Source organism: Microtus pennsylvanicus, chromosome 11 (assembly GCF_037038515.1).
Source record: "Microtus pennsylvanicus isolate mMicPen1 chromosome 11, mMicPen1.hap1, whole genome shotgun sequence".
Classification (NCBI taxonomy): Eukaryota; Metazoa; Chordata; class Mammalia; order Rodentia; family Cricetidae; genus Microtus; species Microtus pennsylvanicus.
The window spans coordinates 34,102,477-34,128,978 of record NC_134589.1 but is presented as its reverse complement, the minus strand read 5'-3'; the positions used below and the strand labels follow the sequence as shown (position 1 = coordinate 34,128,978).

At 43.5% G+C, this 26,502-nt stretch overlaps 1 protein-coding gene and 1 non-coding gene across 2 annotated transcripts in view; both read left to right on the top strand.

Annotated features, from left to right (window-relative positions):
* Tex14 (testis expressed 14, intercellular bridge forming factor) overlaps positions 1–26,502 on the top strand; it is a 100,564-nt gene that overhangs the window by 5,666 nt on the left and 68,396 nt on the right. Inside the window, exons 2-6 of the mRNA XM_075941794.1 lie at positions 5,661–5,775; positions 11,205–11,370; positions 19,150–19,286; positions 23,729–23,810; positions 25,890–26,020. Of these exons, the coding sequence (XP_075797909.1) occupies positions 5,661–5,775; positions 11,205–11,370; positions 19,150–19,286; positions 23,729–23,810; positions 25,890–26,020 (631 nt within the window). The remainder of the gene's footprint in view (positions 1–5,660; positions 5,776–11,204; positions 11,371–19,149; positions 19,287–23,728; positions 23,811–25,889; positions 26,021–26,502) is intronic.
* Positions 3,261–3,477, top strand: LOC142832104 (small nucleolar RNA U3). Its single transcript, XR_012907186.1, has one exon. It is a non-coding gene; the product is annotated as a small nucleolar RNA U3 (small nucleolar RNA).

Here is a 26,502-nt window from a genome sequence, read left to right as displayed (position 1 = left end):
TCAATTCCCAGCAACCACATGATGGCTCACAACCATTTGAAAAGAGATCTGATGCCCTCTTCTGGCCTGCAGGCAGACACACAGACAGAATATTGTATACATAATAAATAAATAAATAAATACCCAGTAATACCACTTTAACAAAAAAAAAGAGAGAGAGAGAGAGAATGAATCGTTAGCTGATAACCAGAGCTCAGGGCAAGGGGCTAGAAGGAGGATGTGTGGTAGAGTCTGTGGCCTCTTTCATAGGGATGTCTTCTATTTACTGAGAAACAAAGCTCAGGATATTGACCTAAACAATTCTCAGGATATTGGGGGCATGCACCACTACCACCACCTGGCTGAATGTAGATTTATTGTCCACATGTATGTCTGTGTACCATGTTTGTGCTTGGTTCCCAAGGAGGTGGTAAGCCTACATGTGTGCACAGGGAATCAAATCCAGGTCCTTTGCAATCATAAGAAGTGCTCTTAACCACTGAGCTAACTCTCCAGCTGGGTCCTGATTTCTTAAGGAAAAAAGAGAAAAATTCCCACGTGTGGGCAGAGCTCCAAGAGAAGAATACTCCCTTTAATTATTTCTCTTTGTTTTTCGAGACAGGGTTCCTCTGTAGCTTTGGAGCCTGTCCTGGAGCTAGCTCTTGTACACTAGGCTAGCCTCGAACTCACAGAGATCTGCCTGACTCTGCCTCCTGAGTGCTGGGATTAAAGGCATGCGCCACCACCAACCAGCCAATTTCTTTTTTAAAAATTTATTTATTTGGGGGCTGGAGAGATGGCTCAGTGGTTAAGACTACTGACTGCTCTTCCAGAGGACCCGGGTTCAATTCCCAGCACCCACATGGCAGCTCACAACTGTCTGAAGATCCAGTTGCAGGGGATCTAACACCTTTGCACCAATGCACATAAAATAAAGTTAAATAAAAAAAATTTATTTATTTATTTATTTATTATGTATATAGTATTCTGTTTGTGTGTATGCTGGCAGGCCAGAAGAAGGCACCAGACCTTATTACAGATGGTTGTGAGCTGCTATGTGGTTGCTGGGAATTGAACTCAGGACCTTTGGAAGAGCAGGCAATGCTCTTAACCATTGAGCCATCTCTCTAGCCCGCCCCCCCCATTAATTATTTCTTAAACATATTTGTGTGTGTGTATGCATATATGTGTGTGCAGGATCCATGGAGGACAAAAGGGCATCAGATCCTTCGGAGTTGGAGTTGCAGGCATTTGTGACCTGCCCGTTGCAGGTGCTGGGACGCAGCCCTCTGATAGAGCAGCATCTTATCTGCAAAACCATCTCTTCAGCACCCTGATAACTTTGAAGATGGTTCTCACTCTGTTTACCTAACTGGTATGGAACTTAGTATGTAGCCTAATCTGACCTCAAATTGTGACTAATTCTCCTAGAGAGATGTTCAGATCCATGTGCTATTGGAGCATCTACTCAGAGGAGAGGAGACCAAGGTACAGAATGTGTGATGAGGAGTTTCTCAGAATGCAGAATGTAACCAGGCCATGGTGGTACAGCCTTTAATCCCAGGAACTGGGAGGCAGGGGCAAAGGGGTCTCTGTCAGTTTAAGGCCAGCCTGCTCTACAACGGGAGTTTTAGGCCTATCAGAGCGATGTAGTGAGACCCTGTCTCAAAAGCAAGTAAACAACAAAAACAGAACAGAAAAGGTAGAATGAAGAATGGAAAAGTCTTGGGGCTGAAGAGATGGCTCAGAGGTTAAGAGCATTGCCTACTTTTCCAAAGGTCCTCAGTTCAATTCCCAGAACCACATGGTGGCTCATAACCATCTGTAATGGGGTCTGGTGTCCTCTTCTGGCCTGCAGGTATATACACAGAAAGAATATTGTATACATTATAAATTAATAAATATTTAAAAAAAAAAAGAATGGAAAGACCAGGGGATGGTGGCTCATGCCTTTAATCCAAGCACTCGGGAGGCAGAGGCAGGCAGATCTCTGTGAGTTCGAAACCAGCCTGGTCTACAGAGGGAGTTCCAGGACAGGCTCCAAAGCCACAGAGAAACCCTGTCTCGAAAAACAAAAAACAAACAAACAAAAAAAAGCGGAAAAGTCTTAAATACTGAATTATTATCACAGACTTATCACAGACCAGAGTTTGTATGGGAGCAGTCTTCAGATATAAGATATATATATATATGTGAGGAGAGAAAGTAATGGTGGACAAAACTTTCTCTACACACTGTCAACATCTGCACATGAATGAAAGGAAAGTTTTGCTATCTCTCTTTTCCCATGAGTCTGAGTGGTCCTTAGATGGATGTATGTGCCCATGTCAACAACCACATTCATTCAGAATTTAACTGACTTTAGCTTTCCTCACTTCCCAAGTATGGCATTGCTTTTAGTACCAGGAAGAATTAGAACCAACTTTTCCCCTGTGTGTGACCGATAACAAGCAATACAACATCTATAAAGGAAATAGCCCTTTTCCTATTGGTAAATGATAAAATGGTACGACAGATTAAATAACGCTCAAGTATGAGTCCAGTAATTATACTAGTAATTACCATGTGGCAGAAGATTGCTTCACTTTGCCCTTTTCCCTGTTTCTCTTTTAGAGTAGAGGAAATACAGAATCTCAAAATGCTGCTTTCTGTTTGCTTTGATCTTTTTAGACAGGATTTCATGTAGCTTCGGCTGGCCTCAAATTCTAAGACTGATGTAATACTACTGATCCCCTTGCCTTCACTTTCCAAGTGCAAGGATCACAGAAGTGAGCCACCAACCCCTTCAACCACAGAATTTAGCCCTTGAACTGCCATTTTACTGTCGTACTTTTTCGTTTGATTCGTCACGAAAGGACTCTGGCTTGGGCCAGGGGTCCAAGGCTACGTGAGCCCGCTAACACCGGACGGCTCCGCGGCGCCTCTGGCTTGGGGCAAACGGGGGCTGACGGCAGCGCAGCTGGGCGGGTGGCTCGCGACCCGACGCAGGCGGAAGTGGGACGGGGCGACAGAGAGCTGGCAGCCGATTGGCTGTTTAGCGATCGTATGCTAATTCTCGACAGCGCCTCTGTCCCGCAGACTTGGAGATCTGTGGCAACTGAAATGTCCTGTGGACTTGGCAGCGGGCGACGTTCAGCGGGGAACGTGTCCCCGTTTGTGCAAAGGCAGTGTGTCCGCAATAGCAGCGCCCAAGGGCGGTGCGGCGAGCGGGTCGCGGTGCTCGCCGTGAGTACGATGTGAGCGCGCCGGGTGCAGTGCGGCGAGCTGGGCAGTGGAAGGTTAAGACTATACTTTCAGGGATCATTTCTATAGTTCGTTACTAGAGAAGTTTCTCTGACTGTGTAGAGCACCCGAAACCACGAGGACGAGACGTAGTGTTCCCTCCTGAGCGTGAAGCCGGCTTTAGGTGCTGCTTTTCTGCAGCTGCCTCCTGCCATTGATGATCGTTCTTCTCTCCCTTCTGGGAGGGTGAGAGGGAGGGAGCGCAGTCTGAGTGGAGTTGGGCTCATTAGTCCTGGTTACTAAAGGAAGCTATACTACTTTGTGTTTTTTTGTTGACACTGTAAGATAATACAACTTCATTCTCCAAGTAAAGGAAGCCTCAGGTTGTGTGTTTTAAGGTATCCCTTAAGGGTTGGAGAGATGGCTCAGAGGTTAAGAATACTGGTTCTTCTTCCACAGGTCCTGGGTTCAATTCCCAGCAACCACATATCGTGGCTCAAAACCATCTTTAAGGTATCCTTAGGAAGGCATTATGTACTATTGTCCTGTTTTCAGTTCTTAGTCCACTCAAGATTATATTTATTCAAAGTAAAACAAGACCTCTACACACCTAAAACAAAAATGAGGATTGATGAGCCTCCCCCCCCCCAATCCTTTAAAAATTATTTTGAGTATTTTTGGGATGCTGTCCTTGCCACAGCAGGAGCAGGGAAGAGGACTACTGGCAAGAGTTGATTCTGTCCTATCATGTGGGCACAGGCAAGTGAGAGTAAATTCAACTTCTCAGACCTTGTAGCTGACGCCTTACCGGATCTTGTAGTCACAAGATTTTGTTTTTTCCCTCTAATTTTATGTGAATGAGTTTCATCTACTTGTCTGTATGTGGACTGTGAGGTACCTAGTGCTGGGCCGTGGTAAGATTCCCTGTAACTAAAAACTACAGATTGTTGTTAGTTTTCATGTGGTTCTGGGAATGGGTCCTCTGTAAGAGCAGTAGCCTCTTGGATCATATGGCCAGCCCCAAAACAATGAAAAGTGGTTGGTTTGGCAGGGTCTTGATATGAAGCCCTTGACTGGCCTGGAACTCTGTAAAGCTAGCTAGTCTGGAACTTGTAGAGATCCTCCTGCCTCTTCCTCCCTTCCTTCCAGTTTGTGGTGTAGTGTTGTCTAGGAACCCAACCCCAACCCTCTGGAAAAGTATTCAATGCTGTTAACCACTGAGCCATCTCTCCAGGCCCATAGAGCTTTTATTTTAAATAAAAAAGTTAATTAAGTTACAGAAAAATTAAAGATTTCTCTTTAAGCAGTGTGCTGACACAGGCCTGTAATAACTTGGGAGGTGGATGTACCAGGCTTTTTCTTTGTTGGGCCACCAACTAGCTCCCAAATAAAGACCAGAACTTATTATTTTTTTTTTCTGAAGCTGAGGACCGAACCCAGGGCCTTGCGCTTGCTAGGCAAGTGCTCTACCACTAAGCTAAATCCCCAAACCCCAGAACTTATTATTAGTTACACGTTTCTGGCTAGCTCTTTTAACTTAAATTAACCCCTTCATCTACCTTTTACCTCAGGGCTTTTTTTCCCTTTTCTTACTTTCTTGCTGTCTGGCTATCAGCTGCTGGTTTCTGCCTCTGGGTGTCTGTCTCTCTCTCCTCCTTTTTCTCTCATTCTTCCTTCCTTCTTGAGCCTAGATTTCTCCTCCTATTTATTCTTTCTGTCCCTTTCCTGCCTAGCTATTGGCCATTCAGCCTTTTATTAGACTAATCAGGCAAGGTGAAACAAATGCAACATATCTTTAATAAGTAAACACATTCTTTTGTTTTTTTTGTTTTTCTTTTTAAAAGATTTATTTATTTATTATGTATACAACATTCTGCCTCTGCCCACAAGCCAGAGGAGGGCACCAGATGTCAGTACAGATGGTTGTAAGCTACCATGTGGTTGCTGGGAATTGAACTCAGGACCTCTGGAAGAGCAGCCAGTGCTCTTAACCTCTGAGCCATCTCTCCAGCCCAGGGAAACACATTCTTGCATCGTTAAAAAAGTGCAGCATAAACAAATGTAACACACCTTTACACAGTTAAAGTGATATTCTGCAGCATACATGTAGTACATCATTGCCTAGGAAAATAATATTCTACAGCAGATGAAAGAAGGTGGACTGGAGTTTAAGGTTAGTCTGGACTGTACAAGGCCCTGTTTCAAAAGTCAAAAAGCATAGGGCTACAGAGATATCTCAGTGGTAACGAAGGTTGAGAGTTTGGTTCCTAGCTCACAACCTCCTGTATCTCCAGCTCCTGGGAATGGGTGTCCTCTTCTGACCTTCTCATGTATCTACACACATATATACATCAAATACATTTTCCACAAGAAGCAAAATTTTCTCTCAATATAAGTTTCAGCAGTCCCATTGCAGGATGATTCTTGATATTTATATTGATTCTGTATTCTCTTTGCAGGAATTTGTGTTGATGGAGTTAACAGCCAGGGCCAGTCGGCACTTTTTGTTGCAGCATTATTGGGCCATATGAAATTAGTGGATGTTCTGGTGGATTATGGGTCAGATCCAAACCAGTAAGTATAATGATATTAATTTCTAAAAAATAAAGAATATGAATTAAAACTCTTTTTTTCTTTGAGCCAGAGTCTTACTCTGCATTTTATGCAGTGTAAAACTTACTGTTTAGGCCATGATGTCCTTGATCCTTCCTTCAGCCTTCAGAGCTCTGGGATTTCAGATTCCAGACACTATGCCGAGCCCTAGGAGTGTGCTGGCTTTAATTTTTTTTATTTTATTTCCAAGTGTGGAAGTGCATGTGTGTAGGTTAAAGGACAGCTTGGAGAGTCGGTTCTCGCATGTTGGACCTGGAAGTGGGATGTCAAACTCAGGTGGTCAAGTTTAGCGGCAAGCATTTTACCTGCTGAGCCGTCTCTCTGGCTTGGTGAGCTTCAGACAGGGTCTGATAGAGCTGAGGCTGGCCTTGAATTCCTAGTCTTCCTGCCTCCACTTTCCAAGTTTTGTGATTATATGAAATTTCTTAACTTTATCAGGTTTCTTTAAGTTTTAATTAAATTTTAATTAATTATTTTATGAAAATGCTTCACACATTACAATATTGTTGATATCTTCAAGGTTTCTTCTTTTTTGAGGCAGGGTCTCACTGTTCTGGTGGTCACAGACATCTGCCAGCCTCTGCCTCCCAGTCTCTTGGTGCTGGGATAAAGGCGTGAGCTACCGCATCCAGTTCATTTTCAGGGTCCTTAAAGCTTTGTAACATGGCGCTACTGTTGCTGGCTTTTAAAAGAAACACAGGTCAGCCAGGCAGTGGTGGCGCAGGCCTTTAACCCAGCACTTGGGAGGCAGAGGCAGGTAGATCTCTGAGATCGAGGCCAACCTACCCTACAAGAGCTAGTTCCAGGACAGGCCCCAAAGCTACAGAGAAACCCTGTCGTAAAAAACAAACAAACGAAAAAAGGAAACAGGTCTTTTCTCCCCCTTTTCTTTCTGTTTTTTTGTTCGTTTTTGTGGTTTTTCGTTTTCCTTCCTTCCTTCCTTCCTTCCTTCCTTCCTTCCTTCCTTCCTTCCTTCCTTCCTTCCTTTCTTTTTTGAGATAGGGCTTTTCTGTGTAGCCCTGGCTGTCCTGGAACTGGGTCTGCAGAGATCCACCCTCCACCCCACCCCTCGTTGTCCTGGAGCTTGCTTTGTGTAGGTAAAGATATCCTTAAACTCACAGAAATCTGCTTGCCTCTGCTGCTGGAGTGCTGGGATTAAAAACATGTGACTGACTGCGGTTCTTTTTCCTTTCGGCTTTTCAAGACAGGGTTTCTCTGAGTAACAGTCATGGCTGCCCTGGAACTCCCTTTGTAGACCACATTGGCCTCAAACTCGGAGACATCCACCTACCTCTGCCTCAGAAGTAATGGGATTAAAGGCCTGCGCTACCACTGTCTGGCTTGTCTGCATTTCTTTCTGATTTAGAGGATTGAACCTAGGACTCATATCCTTGAGCTATACTTCTAGTCCATAGTTGGCAAAAATACTAGAAAATAAGAAACTTTGCTAATTTTTATCAGTAAAATAGTTATATACCTATCTTGAAACATTTGAAGTAATAAAGTTGACTTTCTCAGCAGACATACTTTACCCTATAAAACAATGATGTGAGAAGGACGAGTCATTGCTAATGTCTGCCATTGCTGGCTTATTTCTATCCTCAGAATTATAATTTATATTATGTACTCCATTTGCTGAAACAGTTAGTTTACCCACCAACAAGTACTTGATATCAGTGTTTCAGAAAGGGTAATTTTTGCTTGACTTTTTTTTCCTTTTTTTTTTTTATTGAGACAGGGTTTCTCTATAGCTTTGGAGCCTATCCTGGAACTCACTTTGTAGACCAGGTTGGCCTTGAACTCACAGAGATCCACCTGTCTCTGCCTCCAGAGTTCTGGGATTAAAGGCCACCATCCAGATCCCCAGATCATTCTCTCTCTCTCTCTCTCTCTCTCTCTCTCTCTCTCTCTCTCTCTCTCTCTCTCCTTCTCTCTCTACCTACCTACCTTTCTTATCTATCTATCTACCTACCTACCTTTCTTTCTTTCTTTCTTTCTTTCTTTCTTTCTTTCTTTCTTTCTTTCTTTCTTTCTAGATTTACTTATTATGTATACTGTTCTGCCTGCATGTATGCCTGCAGGCCAGAAGAGGGCGCCAGATCTCATTACAGATGGTTGTGAGCCACCATGTGGTTGTTGGTATTGAATCCAGGATCTCTGGAAGAGCAGCCAGTGCTCATAACCTCTGAGGCATCTATCCAGCCCGCCTGATTTTTCTAGTCATAAATTAAAAGAATCTCAGTTTAATATTTGATACAAATTTTAAAATGAAAGAACAGCAATGTGATGACTCAGTAGTATATGAATGTCTCTTTAGGAAATAGTTGTCTCTCTCTAGATAGTAACACTTGCTCACCTGAGCTATAATTCTTGACAGGGAATAGCAGGCAGGTACCTGCACAGTTCTCATTGATCAGAACCGTGAGCATGCCTTTATGGGACTCCAGCTGACTTTTAAAGGAATCTCAGTATAGAAACAATCATAGTTTTTCCTGTCTTACTTAAATAAGCACTGTTCTATATACTCAAAAACTGTTCTCATGTTAAAATGGTTTGTATTGTTTCATAGAGAAAACTTGTAATCTTGTAAAAAGATAAAGAAAATGATTCAGTTCTATATCCAAGGGTAGCAACATAATGAACATTTTCTTGTCTTTCCTTCTAGATTTTTTTTCTAGTCTCACATACATTTTGCTATATCCACTATATTGTGTAATTTACTCATCTGATAACTGCAGACACTCGCTTGGTTGGGATCCCCTGCAGTACTTAGGCAAAAGTGCAACCTTTTCAGCCTCCTGCATTTAGCTCTCTGTGGTTCATATTCAGAGCTAAGTTCTTTAAAGACAGATCATTTAAACTTCTACAAGACAAGGTCTCACTATGTAGCAATGCAGACCTGGAACTGTGCAGATGAGGTGTATGAGTGTGTGCTCGCATGTGTGCACACACTTGTTTATACACACAATTCAAATTAAATGAAATCTGGGTTTAGTGGCACACACCTTTAACCCCAGCACTCAGGAGGCAGAGGCAGATGGATCTCTGTAAGTTCATTGCCAGTTTGGTCTGCATAGCAAATTCCAGGGCTACACAGAGAAACTTTGTGTCAAAAAAGGGGAGAAGGTAGAAAAGGAAGAGAAGAAAAGAAAGGACTCTTTTAAATATAACTTTATAAATCCATACAGATGTAAAATTACTTGAAGGTTTTTGTGGTTTCTTGTACAGGTCAGGTAAGTGTCTACCACTGATCTCCAGCTCCAAAAATGACAAAGAATTTGAAAGAGCAGACATTCAGATACATAAACATTACAGGAAATAGTGGGGAGTGAAATTCAAGAATCTTTTTTGTTGTTGTTGTTTGTTTTTTGAGACAGGGTTTTTCTGTAGTTTTGGTGCTTGCCCTGGAACAAGCTCTTGTAGACCAGGCTGGCCTCAAACTCACAGAACTCCACCTGCCTTGCTTCCCAAGTGCTAAGATTAAAGGCGTGTGCCACCACACCCAACTTCAGGTGCATTTTGATTTCCCCTAACACTTCCATTTTCTTATAGGGTCCAGTTTGGTGTCTGTAAACTATTATTCCTCTCTCAGCATTCATGGTAAATGAAAGACAATATCCTTTCCCCCATATCAGCTTTCCTACTAGTCGTAGAAGGAATAATTAGAGCAGGAATATATTTGATTAGGAATAATTAAACATTACACAGAACCACTTATCCCACTGATGTTGGGTCCTGGCCGCCTCATTAGCATCACTCAAAAAACTTAGGAAACAAGCATACTTTCCTAATCCCAGGTTTGCAGATTCTGACTTGTCAGTTCAGGTTAGTCTAAGAGTAATTTTTAAAGAAAGATTTTATGTTTATACCACATGTGAACTGGAGTTACAGGCACAAGGGTACTGGATTCACATTCTCCGATCTCTCCATCAAGTGGGTGTGTGTATGCGTGCATGTGTGGTTTTGTTTTGAGGTAGGGTCTCACTTAGCAGACCAGGCTTGCTTTGAACTCGTTAACTGTCCTGCCTCCACCTTCCAAGTCCTGGAGTTATGGATATTTATCTCCATGCCCACTCCAGTGCCCCATTGGCTAAATTACACTGGAGTACTATGCAGATGTGGAAAAGAAGTGTGCAGTGGCTTTCTGAGATGGAAGTTCTTCAATATAAGTAGAATGGTTTATATAATAGAAACTATTTCTTAAAATTTTTGATCTGTTTTTAGTATGACCGTTTTGCCTGCCACTTTCATGCCTTGTGCCTGTGGCAGTCAGAAGAGGTGTCAGTCCCCATTGAAAGTGGAGTTCTGGGTGGTTGTGAGTCACCATGTGGGTGCTGGGAACTGAACCCAGGTTCTCTGCAAGAGCAATGTGTACTCTTGGCATATTCTTATTTAGATTTGTATATACACTGAAAAGATCTAGAATACAGAACTTATAATTTTTATTTGTAATTTTAATTTAATTAAAATATTTGATTTTAATTGCCTCTGAGAAAGAAGACAAGTTGGAAGGGTTTTATTTATGTTAAATTTTCTTAACGTTTTATTTTTCTTCTTCATCATCACTTTCTCTTACTTGCTTTTTCCATTGTTGTTTCCTTTTCAGTTAAAAGGATTGAGCTCTCCCCTGTGATCCTTATGTGCATCCTGTTAAGAAAGCCTGCTTAAGCCAGGCATTGGTGGCACAGGCCTTTATTCCCAGCACTCGGGGGAGGGGAACAGAGGCAGATGAATCTCTGTGAGTTTGAGGCCAGCTTGGTTTACAAGTGAGCTCCAGGACAGCCAGAGCTACACAGAAAAACCCTGTCTTAGGGAGAAAAAAGAAAAAGAAAGAAACCGTGACTATATCCATTATACCCTTATTTTGTTGTGGACACAATAAAGGTCATCCCTCATGCCTCAGCTAGTTTCCTAGCATTGGTGGAATTCTTGAGGAACAAACCCTTGGCTGGACTGGTGATGCCAAAGTATTGTTGGACGCTACTACTGAATTTGGTGTGGACAGCAGAGCATGGTCTCATGGGAGGATGGTCTCTGTTAGGTAACCAGCCTGACCCCAAGATACTGCAGACATGAAGAAAATGTTTCAGTAAAACTATTGCTAGGGGACAGTAAGGGAAGAACACAGCTTCAAGTCCCTTCCTGGGCGTGAAGCCCTTTTGATGCTTCATCTGTTTAGAGGATTGACATGAGGATGGGATCAAAAGATTAAAAAGAATGTGTGTAAAGGTCCTGCTGCCACAGAGCAGGGGTTTACAAACAGTATTGTAATCTTCACTTCATCCCTAAAATGTACTGTTATTGACTGGAAGACCTTGAAACACTAAACCCTCAGTGGAAGAAGGAAGGAGGTTATCATGGACACTCACTGTATTTCTTTCTGTTTGTAGCCGATGCTTTGATGGGAGCACCCCTGTCCATGCAGCAGCTTTTTCAGGAAACCAGTGGATCCTCAGTAAACTGCTGAATGCAGGGGGTGACCTTCGACTCCATGATGAGAAAGGTCGGAACGCAGAGGCCTGGGCTTTGGCAGCAGGAAAGGATCATAGCACCCAGGTAAGTGAGGCCCTCCTTATCCAGCCATGCCAGTGAAAGAATTTAGACTAGTCAGGATCCCTGAGATCAGAACAAATTTTATTGTAGTGTTTGCATTAACACTGGACATTAGAGACCTGAATTGAAACAAGTAAGTGCTTGTGGAGGCCAGAGATAGATGTCAGGTGTCTTTGCTTAATCATTCAACATCTTAATTTTTTATCTTTTCAACTTTTTTTTTATCTTTTTTTTATTGATAAAAGGAGAATAAAGAAAAGAAAAAAAAAACAAATTTCCACCTCCTCCCAGCCTCCCATTTCCCTCCCCCTCCTCCCACTCTTCTCCCCCTCCTCCCACCCCTCTCCCCTTCCCCCCACTCCTCTCCCCCTCCCTCTCCAGTCCAAAGAGCAGTCAGGGTTCCCTGCCCTGTGGTAAGTCCTAGGTCCTCCCCCCTCCGTCCATATCTAGGAAGGTGAACATCCAGACTGGCTAGGCTCCCACCAAGCCAGCACATTGCGTAGGATCAAAACCGCGTGCCATTGTCCTTGGCGTCTCAGCAGCCCTCATTGTTCGCCATGTTCAGAGAGTCCAGTTTTATCCCATGCTTTTTTGGTAACAGTCCAGTTGGCCTTGGTGAGCTCCCAGTAGATCAGCTCCACTGTCTCAGTGGGTGGGTGCACCCCTCGTGGTCCCGACATCCTTGCTCATGTTCTCCCTCCTTCTGCTCCTCATTGGGACCTTGGGAGCTCAGTCCATTGCTCCAGTGTGGGTCTCTGTCCCTATCTCCATCCATCGCCAGATGAAAGTTCTAGGATGATATGCAAGATATTCGTCAGTATTGCTATAGGCTAGGGTCATTTCAGGTTCCCTATCCTCGGCTGCCCAAGGAACTAACTGGGGACCTCAGCTTGGGCACCTGGGAGCCCCTCTAGGGTCAAGTCTCCTGCCCACCCTAAAGTGGGTCCCTTAACTAAGAATTGTGGTTCCGTGCTCCCCTATCCAACCTTCCTTTATCCCGATCCTCCTGTTTCCCCAAGTCCCCCCTCCTTCCCTTCTACCTTTTCTCTCCCCATCTCCCCTTACCCCCATCCCACCCCACCCCCAAGATCCCACTTTTCTCCCCGGCAATTTTGTCTACTTCCCTTATCCAAGAGGATAACTATATGTTTTTCCTTGGGTTCACCTTCTTACTTAGCTTCTTTAGATTCGCCTATTGTAGACTCCGTGACCCCTATTTATGGCTAGAAACCAATTATGAGTGAGTACATCCCATGTTCATCTTTTTGGGTCTGGGATACCTCACTCAGGATAGTGTTTTCTATTTCCATCCATTTGCATGCAAAATTCGAGAAGTCATTGTTTTTTACCGCAGTGTAGTACTCTAGTGTGTATATATTCCATACTTTCTTCATCCATTCTTCCATTGAAGGGCATCTAGGTTGATTCCAGGTTCTGGCTATTACAAATAATACTGCTATGAACACAGTTGAACAAATGCTTTTGACATGTGATAGAGCATCTCTTGGGTAAATTCCCAAGAGTGGTATTGCTGGGTCCAGGGGTAGGTTGATCCGAATTTCCTGAGAAACCGAAACACTGACTTCCACAGTGGTTGCACAAGATTGCATTCCCACCAGCAATGGATGAGGGTACCCCTTCCTCCACAGCCTCTCCAGCAAAGGCTATCCTTGGTGTTTTTGACTTTAGCCATTCTGACAGGTGTAAGATGATATCTCAAAGTTGTTTTGATTTGCATTTCCCTGATTGCTAAGGAAATTGAGCACGACCTTAAGTGTCTTTTGGCCATTTGAACTTCTTCTGTTGAGAATTCTCTGTTCAGTTCAGTGCCCCATTTTTTAATTGGGTTAATTAGCATTTTAAAGTCTAGTTTCTTGAGTTCTCTATATATTTTGGAGATCAGACCTTTGTCTGTTGCGGGGTTGGTGAAGATCTTCTCCCAGTCAGTAGGTTGCCCTTGTGTTTTAGTGACAGTGTCCTTTGCTTTACAGAAGCTTCTCAGTTTTAGTAGGTCCCATTTATTCAATGTTGCCCTTAATGTCTGTGCTTCTGGGGTTATACCTAAGAAGTGATCACCTGTGCCCATCTGTTGTAGGGTATTTCCCACTTTCTCTTCTATCAGATTCAGTGTTTTCGGGCTGATATTGAGGTCTTTAATCCATTTGGACTTGAGTTTTGTGCACGGTGATAGATATGGGTCTATTTTCATTCTTCTACAGGTTGACATCCAGTTGTGCCAGCACCATTTGTTGAAGATGCTTTCTTTCTTCCAATGTATAATTTTAGCTCCTTTATCGAAAATGAGGTGTTCATAGGTTTGTGGGATAAAGTCCGGGTCTTCTATACGATTCCATTGGTCGACTTCTCTGTTTTTATGCCAGTACCACCCTGTTTTCATTACTGTAGCTCTGTAATAGAGTTTGAAGTCAGGGATGGTAATGCCTCCAGAAGATCCTTTATTGTATAGGATTGTTTTGGCTATCCTGGGTTTTTTGTTTTTCCATATAAAGTTGATTATTGTCCTCTCCAGATCTGTGAAGAATTTTGATGGGATCTTGATGGGGATTGCATTGAATCTATAAATTGCCTTTGGTAGGATTGCCATTTTTACTATGTTGATCCTCCCAATCCAAGAGCAAGGGATGTCCATCCATTTTTTGGTATCCTCTTCAATTTCTTTCTTCAATGCCTTAAAGTTCTTGTCAAATAGATCTTTCACTTCCTTGGTTAGATTTACCCCAAGATATTTTATGCTGTTTGTGGCTATCGTGAATGGAGAAGCTTCTCTGATTTCCCTCTCTGCTTCCATATCCTTTGTGTATAAGAGGGCGACTGATTTTTTGGAGTTGATCTTGTATCCTGCCACATTACTAAAGCTGTTTATCAGCTGTAAAAGTTCTTTGGTGGAGTTTTGGGGGTCGCTTATGTACACTATCATATCATCTGCGAATAACAAAAGTTTAACTTCTTCCTTTCCAATTCGAATCCCCTTGATCCCATTATGTTGTCTTATTGCTATTGCTAGAACTTCCAGCACTATATTGAAGAGGTATGGCGAAAGTGGACAGCCTTGTCGTGTTCCTGAGTTAAGCGGGATGGCTTTGAGTTTCTCTCCGTTTAATTTGATGTTAGCTGTCGGCTTGCTGTATATAGCTTTTATTATATTTAGGTATGACCCTTGTATCCCTAATCTCTCCAAGACTTTTAACATAAATGGATGTTGAATTTTGTCAAATGCTTTTTCAGCATCTAATGAAATGATCATATGGTTTTTTTCTTTCAGTTTATTTATATGCTGGATTACATTGATAGATTTTCGTATGTTGAACCAGCCCTGCATCTCAGGAATGAAGCCTACTTGATCATAATGGATAATTTTTCGGATGTGTTCTTGGATTCGGTTTGCCAGTATTTTGTTGAGGATTTTTGCGTCGATATTCATGAGTGAGATCGGCCTGTAATTCTCTTTCCTGGTTGAGTCTTTGTGTGGTTTTGGTATCAGAGTAACTGTAGCTTCATAAAAGGAATTTGGTAATGACCCTTCTGTTTCTATATTGTGGAATACATTGAGGAGTATAGGTATTAGGTCTTCTTGGAAGTTCTGGTAGAATTCCGCATTGAAACCATCTGGTCCTGGGCTTTTTTTGGTAGGGAGGTTTTTGATAACAGCTTCTAGTTCTTCGCGACTGACAGGTCTGTTTAGATTGTTCACCTGGTCCTGATTTAATTTTGGTAAATAGTATTTATCTAAAAAAGTGTCCATTTCTTTTACATTTTCCAGTTTAGTGGCATACAAGCTTTTGTAGTAAGATCTAATGACTCTCTGAATTTCCTCTGTGTTTGTGGTTATGTCCCCCTTTTCATTTCTGATCTTATTAATTTGCAAATTTTCTCTCTGCCGTTTGACTAGTTTGGATAGGGGTTTGTCAATCTTGTTGATTTTCTCCAGGAACCAGCTTCTTGATTCATTGATTCTTTGGATTGCTTTCTGTGTTTCTATTTTGTTGATTTCAGCCCTCAGTTTGATTATTTCCAGTCTTCTACTCCTCCTAGGTGAGTCTGCTTCTTTTTTTTCTAGAGCTTTCAGGTGGGCTGTTAAGTCTCCAATATGTGCTTTCTCTGTTTTCTTTAAGTGGGCACTTAGTGCTATGAACTTTCCTCTTAGGACTGCTTTCATAGTGTCCCATAAGTTCGAGTATGTTATTTCTTTATTTTCATTGAATTCAAGGAAGACTTTAATTTCTTTCTTTATTTCTTCCTTAATCCAGGTATGGTTCAGTAGTTGACTGTTCAGTTTCCATGAGTTTGTAGGCTTTCTGGGGGTAGCATTGTTGTTGAATTCTAACTTTAATCCATGGTGGTCTGATAAGACACAGGTGGTTAGTAATATTTTTTTGTAGCTGTGTAAGTTAGCTTTGTTACCGAGTATGTGGTCAATTTTCGAGAAGGTTCCATGAGCTGCAGAGAAAAAGGTATATTCTTTCCTCTTTGGGTGGAATATTCTATAGATGTCTGTTAAGTCCATTTGCTTCATTACCTCCATTAATTTTCTAATTTCTCTGTTAGGTTTCTGTCTGATTGACCTGTCCATTGGTGAGAGAGGAGTGTTGAAGTCTCCTACTATTAGTGTGTGCGGTTTGATGGCTGCCTTGAATTTTAGCAATGTTTCTTTTACGTACGTGGGTGCTTTTATATTAGGGGCATAGATATTCAGGATTGAGACTTCTTCCTGATGAATTGTTCCTGTTATGAGTATAAAATGTCCCTCTCCATCTCTTCTGATTGATTTAAGTTTGAAGTCAACTTTGTTAGAAATTAGTATGGCCACACCTGCTTGTTTCTTAGGTCCATTTGCTTGATAAGCCTTTTCCCAGCCCTTTACTCTGAGTAGGTGCCTGTCTTTGTGGTTGAGGTGTGTTTCTTGTAGACAGCAGAATGTTGGATCCTGTTTTCGTATCCAATCTCTTAGCCTGTGCCTTTTTATAGGTGAGTTGAGCCCATTGACATTAAGTGATATTAATGACCAGTGGTTGTTAACTCCGGTCACTTTTTTAGTAGTAGGGTTTGTGTGTTTCCCTTCCTTGAGTTGCGCTGGTGAAGGGTCTCTAGATGTCTGAGTTATTGAGGTCTTTGTTGGACTCCTTGGTTAGTGATTTTCCTTCTATTATTTTCTGTAAGGCTGGATTTGTGGCTACGTATTGCTTAAATTTGTTTTTATCCTGGAAAATTTTGTTTTCTCCATTTATAGTGAACGAAAGCTTGGCTGGATATAGTAGTCTGGGCTTGCATCCATGGTCTCTTAGTTTTTGCAGTACATCTATCCAGGACCTTCTGGCTTTCATGGTTTCCATGGAGAAGTCAGGTGTAAGTCTGATAGGTTTACCTTTATACGTAAGTTGGCCCCTTTCCTTTGCGGCTCTTAATATTCTTTCTTTATTCTGTATATTTTGTGTTTTGATTATTATATGGCGAGGGGATGTTTTTTTTTGATCCAGCCTATTTGGGGTTCTGTATGCCTCTTGAACCTTCATAGGTACATCCTTCTTCAGGTTGGGAAAGTTTTCTTCTATAATTTTGTTAAGTATATTTTCTGGACCGTTGAGCTGCACTTCTTCTCCTTCTTCTACTCCAATTATTCTTAGGTTTGGTCTTTTTATTGTGTCCCATATTTCCTGAATGTTTTGTGATGAGAGTTTGTTGGACTTGCTGTTTTCTTTGATCAGTGCGTTTATTTTCTCTATGTTATCCTCAGAATCTGAGATTCTTTCTTCTATCTCTTGTATTCTGCTGGTTATGCTTGTTTCTGTAGTCTCTATTCGTTTACCTAGATTTTCCATGTCCAGCCGGCCCTCTGTTTGTGTTTTCTTCTTTGCCTCCATTTCTGTTTTCAAGTCATGAACTGTTTCCATTATCTGCTTGATTGTTTTTCCTTGCTTTCCTAGGGTATCATTCACTGATTTACTCAATTCCTCGAACTTTCTGTTATACTTCTCATCCATTTCTATAAGGGCGTTTTTTATATGCTGTTTAAGGGTGTCAATCACTGTCATGAAGTCAGTTTTTTCTCCTTCTTCTTGATTAAGGTGTTCATGTCCTCCTGTTGTGAGGTTGCTGGCTTCTGGTGGTTTCGTGTTGTTTTTCAGATTGTTGGGTGAATTCTTGCATTGGCGTCTCCCCATCTCTTCCTCCCAATATTCTCCTATGGATCTTCTTTTACAGGATCAGATCTTCTTGCCGACTGATGTACCTTCCCAGTGATGTCACTCCCCAGTGATGTTTCTCCTGGAGTCCAGTTCAGATCTCCTTGCTGCTTGGTTAGCTCGCAAACAAAGGCCCACCCTGCTTGCTGCAGGCAGGCTATGGAGACAAAGGAGCTACCGCCTTCCCCTTTGCACTCACCTTCCGGTTCAGTCCCAGCGCCCAGGCAGGCAGAGCAGGGAGGCGCTCTGCCGCCCAAGAAGGGAGGGATGGAGGGAGATAGGGGGTGGGGGGATCTGGATGTAAGCTGGATGGGATAGGAAGAGAGAGGAGGTACCGGGCAGTATAGTTCCGTAGGTTGATCAGGAAGTGTAGGCTGTTCCCGGGTGCAGCAGCACTCACTCACCACAATGATGTTTCACTAGGTGCCCTGATCGAAACTCCGTGCTGCTTGGTTCCCTGGCAGACAAAGGGCCCACCCTGCTTGCTGCAGGCCGGCTATGGAGACAAAGGAGCTACCGAGCTCCCCTTTACCCTCCGCTTTGGGTTAGGACCCAGCGCCCAAGCAGGCAGAGCAGGGAGGCGCTCTGCCACCAAGGAAGGGATCTTTTCAACTTTTTAAAAAATACTTTTATTTACATTGATGTTTTTGTCTGCACTTGTATCTTTGTGAGGGTGCCAATTCCCCTGGAACTGGAGTTACAGACAGTTGTAAGCTGCCTTGTGGGTGCTGGAAATTAGATCCTTGGTCTTCTAGAAAGAGTAGCCAGTATTCTTAACCACTGAACCATCTCTTCAGTCCCATCCTTTTAGATTTTAAAAGCATGTCTTTTCCTTTGTTGTTACTGTTTATTGTGTATTTATAATGTGTGTGTACCTTGGTGTGAGTATGGAGGTTGGAGGAAAACTTTCACAAGTTGGTTCTGCCATGTGGGTGCGGGAGATCAAACCCAGGTCCTCTGGATGACTGAACAGCAAGTACTTTTAACCACTGAGCCCTTTCTTCAGCCCTCCGTCTTTGATTTTTGAGCCAGGATCTTTCATTGAACCAGGCTAATAGGCCTGACCGTTGAGCTTCTATAGTCTGCCTGTCTCCCTTCCCCTGATGTCCTCCACCCCCAGTACCAGAGTCACAGACAACTTCTCATGTGGGTCCTGGGACTCTGAACTCAGGTCCTCTTCCTTACATGGCAGGTACCAACTAAGCCACCTCCTTTATCCTGTGATATGTTTAATGTTTTATGATATGTTTTATGTTTAATATGCTTAATGATGTGTTTTGTTGTTTTAATAACACATCAGATATAAAACAAAATAGCAGAGTGCCAGCGCTTCCTTGTATAGCTCCTGCCCTGCCTCTGGTTTTCACTCCCTTGCCTCAGCTTTCTCATCCATTGTAGGACATAACTGTAGGAAATGGTTGACAGGTTTTCTCCATGAAAACATTTTATGTCTGTAGAAAATGACCAAGGCGTTTCCCGTTCCAGAGATTTTCCTGTTGAGAGCGCTCGGCTCCTCCTCTGCATGTTGATGCCTCCATCCCCGGACAGTGTCAGCACTGAGTGTCTCCGTTGTGTGTTGCAGATGGTGGAGTTCATGCAGCGCTGCACTTCACACATGAAGGCTATCATCCAAGGCTTCTCTTATGACCTCCTGAAGAAGATAGACTCTCCTCAGCGCCTCATCTGCAGCCCACCCTGGTTTGGTAGCCTCATCCAGGGGTGAGCAGTCTCCATCCACTTCAGCTCTCCTGACGGGAGCCTTGTGGGTCTTTAACAGCATAACAGGTTGAAGCAGAAGGGGAAAGCCTGTCACTGCTGAATCACTAAAGGAGATAGGATCTATAGTATTTCCAAGAGCAGAATTACAACATTCTTCCTCCTCCTCCTCCTTTCTCCCCCCACCCACTTTTTTTTTTCCTGGGTTTTGAGTCATGGTCTCTCTACATAGCCTTGACTGTCTTGGAATTCACTGTTCTGACCAAGCTGACTCGAACTCAGAAATCAGCCTGCCTGCCCTGAGTGCTGAGGTTAAAGGTGTGTGCCCTCACACCTGGCAGCAGACTAGTTTTCATTCAGTCCTAGTTGAAACTGCTGAACCATCAGCTGAGCATCCGTTGCGTGCCTGACACAGTGCCAACCTCTTAAAAGCTAGAGAACTATAAGGCACTGTTACTGTTTCCAGTCAAATTTGAGTCTATGGGACCCTGGTGTGCAGGTGGTTTGAGTGTAATAGTGGGAAGACCAGCGGCTGGATGAGCAGCATTTATGTCTAGTCCTTGCAGACGTCCTCTGTCCATTCATAGACTAGCAGATCCCCCTCTTTAGGCTTTGTTTTTCCCATCTGTAAAATGAAAAGTTGTAGAAGATATGCCTTGAGAGTCTTTCCAGCTCTGACCGTTATTTGTGTCTGTTGATGCATGATGAATCACGTCTCAAATTTAACACTATTTCAGATTTCACACATTTTCTGTGGGTCAGGAATCAGAGATTGGCTTGGGAGGGGTGTGCCATCATCTGAAGTCTTACCTAAATGGGGGTTCAGTTCTAAAATGACACACTTACATGACCGGCACGTTATTGTTAGGATTGGATCACGGGTGACTGATTGAATGTCCTCAAAGTTCCCCCGGAACCAGTGAACCAACAGAGATCAGGACAAAAGTCAGGATAGATCTTACTTTGGTGGTGACTCATCATATCTTATTTAGTGTGTGTGTGCATGTGCATGTGCCATCACGCATGAGTGAAGATCAAAGGACAACCTGTGGGAGTCCATTCTCTCCCCACCATGTGGACCTTGGAGATCAAACTCTGGTCATCAAACTCAGTGGCAATCACCTTTATCCATTGAGCCATCCTTCCTCCACCCAAGTAACTCAGTCCATTATTTCTGCAATATCCTACTGAATCAGCAGAGCAGCCTGGAATGAAATGTGAGGGTGTAAATACCAGGAGGTGAGAATCCCAGGTCCTCCCTCAGAGGGTGTCTATTACACCATCTCATTTCATAATTCAAAAGTCAACTAGTTATGTTCATTTGGTTATACATGTACTAAGGTTGGAATACAGAGAAAATTACCCTGGCCCCTGTGCTAAGATAGCAAAGTGTTTGCTGTTTTTCTGTGTGGCTCCTGGCAGGAAGAACACACAGCCATCCACCTCAGTGCCAGTTGCTGCCACTGTGTGCCATCCCTGCCTGTCGATAACCACTGTCCTCTGTCATCCCTACTCCCATAACTCAGGCTGGCCTCCAGTTTGCTACGTGGCAGAAGATAGCCTTGAACTCTGGATCCTGTCTTTACCTCCCAAGGATTGGGGCTACAGACATGTACAACTTTGCCCCGGCTGGCCTTAAACTCACTAGGTCGGGATGGCTTCAAAGTTGAGTTCCTCTTGCCTCAGCCTCTCAGATGCTGGAATTGCAGTGTGTACTACCACTCTCAGCTGCCCAAAGTCTCCCCCTCCCTTTTGTGATAGGGTCTCATGTAGCCTTGGCTGGTTTAAACTTGATATATGACTAAGGGTGACCTTAAACTCTGGATCCTCTGCTTCTACCTCCTAAGTGCTGGGATTACAAATTCTGTAGCCTGTGCTGACTTGGATCTTTCTGTGTAGCCTGGGTTAGCCTCAAAGCATCCATGGGTCTCTTACTTTAGCCTATTAGGTGTTGGGATTATAGGAATGCACTAGCTTGCTTTTCCCAAGCCCTTTAAGGTAACCCTCTTTAATAATAATATAAAAAGACAGGATGGGCATGGTGGCGCACGCCTTTAGTCTCAGCACCTGGGAGGCAGAAGCAGGGGATCTCTGTGAGTTTGAGGCCAGCCTGGTCTACAGAGCAAGTTCCAGGACAGCCAGAGCTACATACAGAGAAACAACCTGTCTAAGAAAGCAAAGAAAAAGAATTGTTTGGTGGCTGGAGTGATGGTTCAGTGGTTAAGAGCATTGGTTGCTCCTGTAAAGGACTGTGATTCTATGGCAGCCAACAACTGCCCGTGACTCCAGACCAGGGGATCTGTGTTCAGCATGCACATGCTGCACAGACATATATGCAGGCAAAGCACCATACACCTAAAAATCAATAAATAAAAAAATAAAAAGACAGGACTCAGCATGGTATGGTGGCACTCAGGAAGCAGAGGCAGACAGATCTCTGAGTTCCAGGCCAGCCTGGTCTACAGAACAGAATTCCAGGACAGCCAGGGCTACACAGAGAAACCCTGTCTCAAAAAGAAAAAAAAAACTTTTTTGTTCTTTTTTCCTTTCTTCTCTCTTTCTTTCTTGTTAAGTCAGGGATCTCGTACTTAGCCCCTTCTGTCCTCCAACCCATAGTAGTCCACTTGTCTCGGCTTCCCAAGGGTCAGGGTTCCAGATGTGAGCATCATGCCTGGCAAACAATTATACTCTCAACAAGAAGTCAAGCTTGGCATGATGTGCACAGCTGTAATCCTTGTAGAGCTGCTAGGCAGGGAAAGGGAACAAAAAGGGCATTTGCAGCCAGGTGCTTCTTCTTGGGCACCATATTGAACATAATCCATGCATGTGTCCGATTCCTCTAGCATAATCCATGCCCCACAATATCCTTTCTAAAGCAGAGAGAAAACATCACTGATTTCTTTTTTCCTCTTATCTGTCTCCCCTGAAGGCGTAAGTCACAAACAATGCCACACCAATTAGGGATTATGATTAATAGGGTGATATTTATTTAAAGGGGAAAAACTTACAGATCACTGTCCCAGGCAACAGCCCTCTACTCGACCAGGAGTCTAGTCGCCGGCGGAGCAGGAAGTGAAGAGAGAGAGGAGAGGGAAGTGGCCGCTTTTTTAAAGGGAGAGAGACCACGCCCCAAGGGGCTGGTATCTCAGCGGCGATAGGCTGGAGGAGTGGGAGGACCTCCCGCAACACTCCCCCAGTGAAGTTGCAGAGTTCTCCAACTTGCCTGTCCTGTTTTTTGTTTTGTTTTTTCAAACTTCAACAAATTGTCCTTGAGTTTTCTTCTGAATTTTTTAAAATTATTTATTTATTTATTATGTATACAATATTCTGTCTGTGTGTATGCCTAGAGGCCAGAAGAGGGCACCAGATCTCATTACCGATGGTTGTGAGCCACCATTTGGTTGCTGGGAATTGAACTCAGGACCTTTGGAAGAGCGGGCAATGCTCTTAACCTCTAAGCCATCTCTCCAGCCCTAACTTTTAATTTTTTTATAATTTATTTAACTTTATTTTGTGTGCATTGGTGTAAAGGTGTCAAATCTCCTGGAACTGGAGCTGCGATGTGGGTTTTGGGAATTGAACCTAGGTCCTTTGGAAAAGCAGTCAGTACTCTTAGCTGCTGAAAGAATTTTCTTTTAAGTTCTTATATCAACCAAACTAATACTTCCAAAAGAACCTGTGCTTCTCAGTGCCAGCACTTGAGGAGTGGGTAGAAGATCTCAGCCTGGGCTACATAAAAAGACCTGACCAAGAAAAAAAGGTCAGTAGTGCAAAGACAGCTGCCTTAGCTTGTTTTGTGTTTCTGTGATAAGTATCATAACAAAATCAGATTAATGAGGAAGTGTTTATCTGGCTTATGCTTCCTGATTGCAGTCCCTCACTGAGGAACATCACAGCAGGAGCTCCAGCAGGAGCAGAGGCAGGCACCAGGGAGGAAGGCTGTTTACTTGTTCCCAGTGGCATATTCAGCTTCACTTCTTACGCCGTGCGGGCCACTTCCCTAGGAATGGCTCTATACACAGTGGGCTGGGCCCTTTTGCATCAGTCAGCAATTGAGAAATGACCCACAGCCTGGTGGTGGTGGCGCACGCCTTTAATCCCAGCATTCGAGAGGCAGAGGCAGGCAGATCTCTGAGTTTGGTGCTACCTTGGTCTACAAGTTCTAGGATAGTAAGGGCTACACAGAGAAACCCCTGCCTTGAACCACTCCCCCGCCTCCCGCAACTCAAAAAGTAAGAAATGACCCACAGGCCTGCTCACAGGCCAGTCTGGTCTGGAGAGGTCGTTAATTGATGGCTCTGTTTACAAGTGACTCTAGGTTTGTGGCGGGTTGATGGTTGAAGCCGACTATGACAACAATTACACAGTCTTGAAACCTTGGGTTAGTGCTTTCCCTTTGGATATGAATGATAAATTCTTACTTTTTCTCCTTTAAATGTTTCTAGGAGTCCAAATAGTTCTCCTAACCGACAGCTGAAACCTGGAATCATTTCTGCCCAAAATATCTACAGCTTTGGCTTTGGAAAGGTAAGAGGTTGCTACTCATAGCCGAGGTTTGCTGGTCTAGCTAGAGAATCATATGACCACATCTCTCCACCTTACTCAGCTCTTCTCTGTTTTGGGCATGGTTTGAGGTAGGCTCTCAAACTTAGAGCAGTCCTGTGTCAGCTTCCCAGCACTGGGATCACAGGTGCAAACTGCCCTATTCGGAGATACTGTTTGTCCTCCAAACATTCCTCAATTTATTAAAAGCATTTCAGCTGTACTTATTAAACCTGTACAAGGTCATTGGGGAGCAACCCCAAAGGCAAGGTCATTGGGGAGCCAACCCCATAGAGCTGGAACAGTTTTCTGCCTCGTTATTAAGGGAGAGGGTCTGGGACCTTTATGAGAAACTTCTAAGTGCTCTTGCATCCTAAGCAAGTGCTTTGTCACTGAATTGTATGTGATCCCCGCCCTCAATTCCTCCCTCCTAGCCTCCAAGTATTTTTTCTTCTTTGCTCTTTTTCATTGTAGGAAAGATATTTCTTAGTGTTCCTGTCCTTACTGATAAATGATAAACACCATATAGAATTCATTTGCATGACTTTGGCAAGATAGGAAGTGTGTAGAACGTGACCCCTCTAGGGAACATTGGCGGGTGAATAAATTATCTTTGCTTTTCTAGTCTCTATTGTTTTTTACCAAGGTGCTTGGGGTGAGGGTGAAGACAAAAATAATTCTGGCTTTTTTCCCTCCTATTGGTGGAGGGTGAACCCAGGACCTCTGTCATGAAATGCAGATGCTTTACTATGCTGTATCTTCAGCACACGTTATGTTCACTTTGCTCACCTAGACCTCAATTCTGGAGAGGTCACTATAGGTCTCTGTCTTTGCTACATTTCTTTTTTTAAAAAAGTTTATTTTTATTTATTTATTTTTGGTTTTCTAGGCAGGGTTTCTCTGTAGCTTTTGGAGCCTGTCCTGGAACTAACTCTGTAGAGCAGGCTGGCCTTGAACTCACAGAGATCCGCCTGCTTCTGTCTCCCGAGTGCTGGGATTAAAGGCGTGCGCCACCACTGCCTGTTTGCTACATTTCTATTGCCATGACAAAACAGCATAATCACAGCAACTTAGAAAAGAAAGCATTTCATCTGGGGGCTCATGGTTCCAGAAGCTTAGAGTGCATGACCATTATGGTAGGGAGCATGGCAACCGGCAGGAGAGCATGCTGCAAGAGCGCTAGCTGAGAGCTTACATCTGGCAGGTGGGCATGCTGCAAGAGCGCTAGCTGAGAGCTTACATCTGGCAGGTGGGCATGCTGCAAGAGCGCTAGCTGAGAGCTTACATCTGGCAGGTGGGCATGCTGTAAGAGCGCTAGCTGAGAGCTTACATCTGGCCCACAAACACAAGACAGAAAACTGAGAGAGCTAACTGGGAATGGAGTGAGTTTTTGAAACCCCAGAACCTACCCTTAGTGAGTGACACACCTCCTCCAATAAGGCCACATCTCCTAATCCTTTTCAAATAGCTCTAGTAACTGGGGACCAAACATCATTCTCATTCAGACTACCACAATCCCCTTAGTCCCAGTCATATCACTACAGGCAAGATGTCGGACTTCTGTCTGTGAACCACCTCAGAAAAGGAAAAGAATATTATAAGATTCAAAATAGTATAAAGTCAGTTGTGGATCATGTAGGATCATGCCTATGACCCTACCCTTTAGAAGAACGTGTCATTGTAAAAAGTAAGGCCAGAAGTTACATGAGATGGTAATTCCTATAATCTCAGTCCTCCGGAGGTCGGGGCAGGGAGATCATGCATTTGAAGTCTATGTGAGCTGCATATGGAGCTCTTACTCAAAAACAGGAAGTACAACTGGGCATGGTGGTGCACACCTTTAATTGGAAGGCAGGCAGGCAGGCAGATCCCTTCGAGTTTGTGACCAGCCTGGGCTACATGGTAAGACCATGTCTCAAAGATCAGTCAAACATCGCCAACAAAGATAGTACATAGGTGTATTTACTAAGTAAGGAACAGCTCTACGCAAAAGTGACAAGATTCTGCAGGTATTTTGCTTTCCTGTTTTTTCCCTCCCATTTTGAAGCTATTCCTTGGTTTCAGTTTTATCTCACTCCAGGGATGCAGCTCACCTATCTAGGATCTTTTCCAGTAATTGGAGAAAAGGAAGTGATTCAAGCTGATGATGAGCCTACCTTCTCTTTCTTCAGTGGCCCCTACATGGTCATGACCAAGTAAGTGGGAGTGGCCAGTGTCCCCTGGGAAGAGTAGCTTCCTGTGGATTGATAGCTTCTCCTCAAACAGAACTCATAGGTGTAAATTAGGGTTTCTCACTGCACATTTTTTGGATAGATGATTCTTAGCTGTGGTCAGACCTGTGCTTTGTGGGATGTTCAGGAATGAGCCTGATCTCTGCGCACTGGGTCTTTAGCAGCTGTTCATGGCCCCCTCAGTTGTGACAAGCAGACTGTCCATAGACTATGTTTCTTATTTTGTTTTCACATGTCCATACACTTTATGAATTAGTTGCTATCCAGAGAACAGCTGGCTCCTGTCTGCCCTAACAGCCTCGTAACTCTTCTCTCTTCTCTGATCACCACTGCCCTATCCATCAGCCACACTGCTGTCACCACTGTCTAACAGAAAAACCTTACCAGATTATTCTCTTCCCTTGAATTCTTCCATGACTTTTGCCTCCTCGCTTAATTCTCCAGGC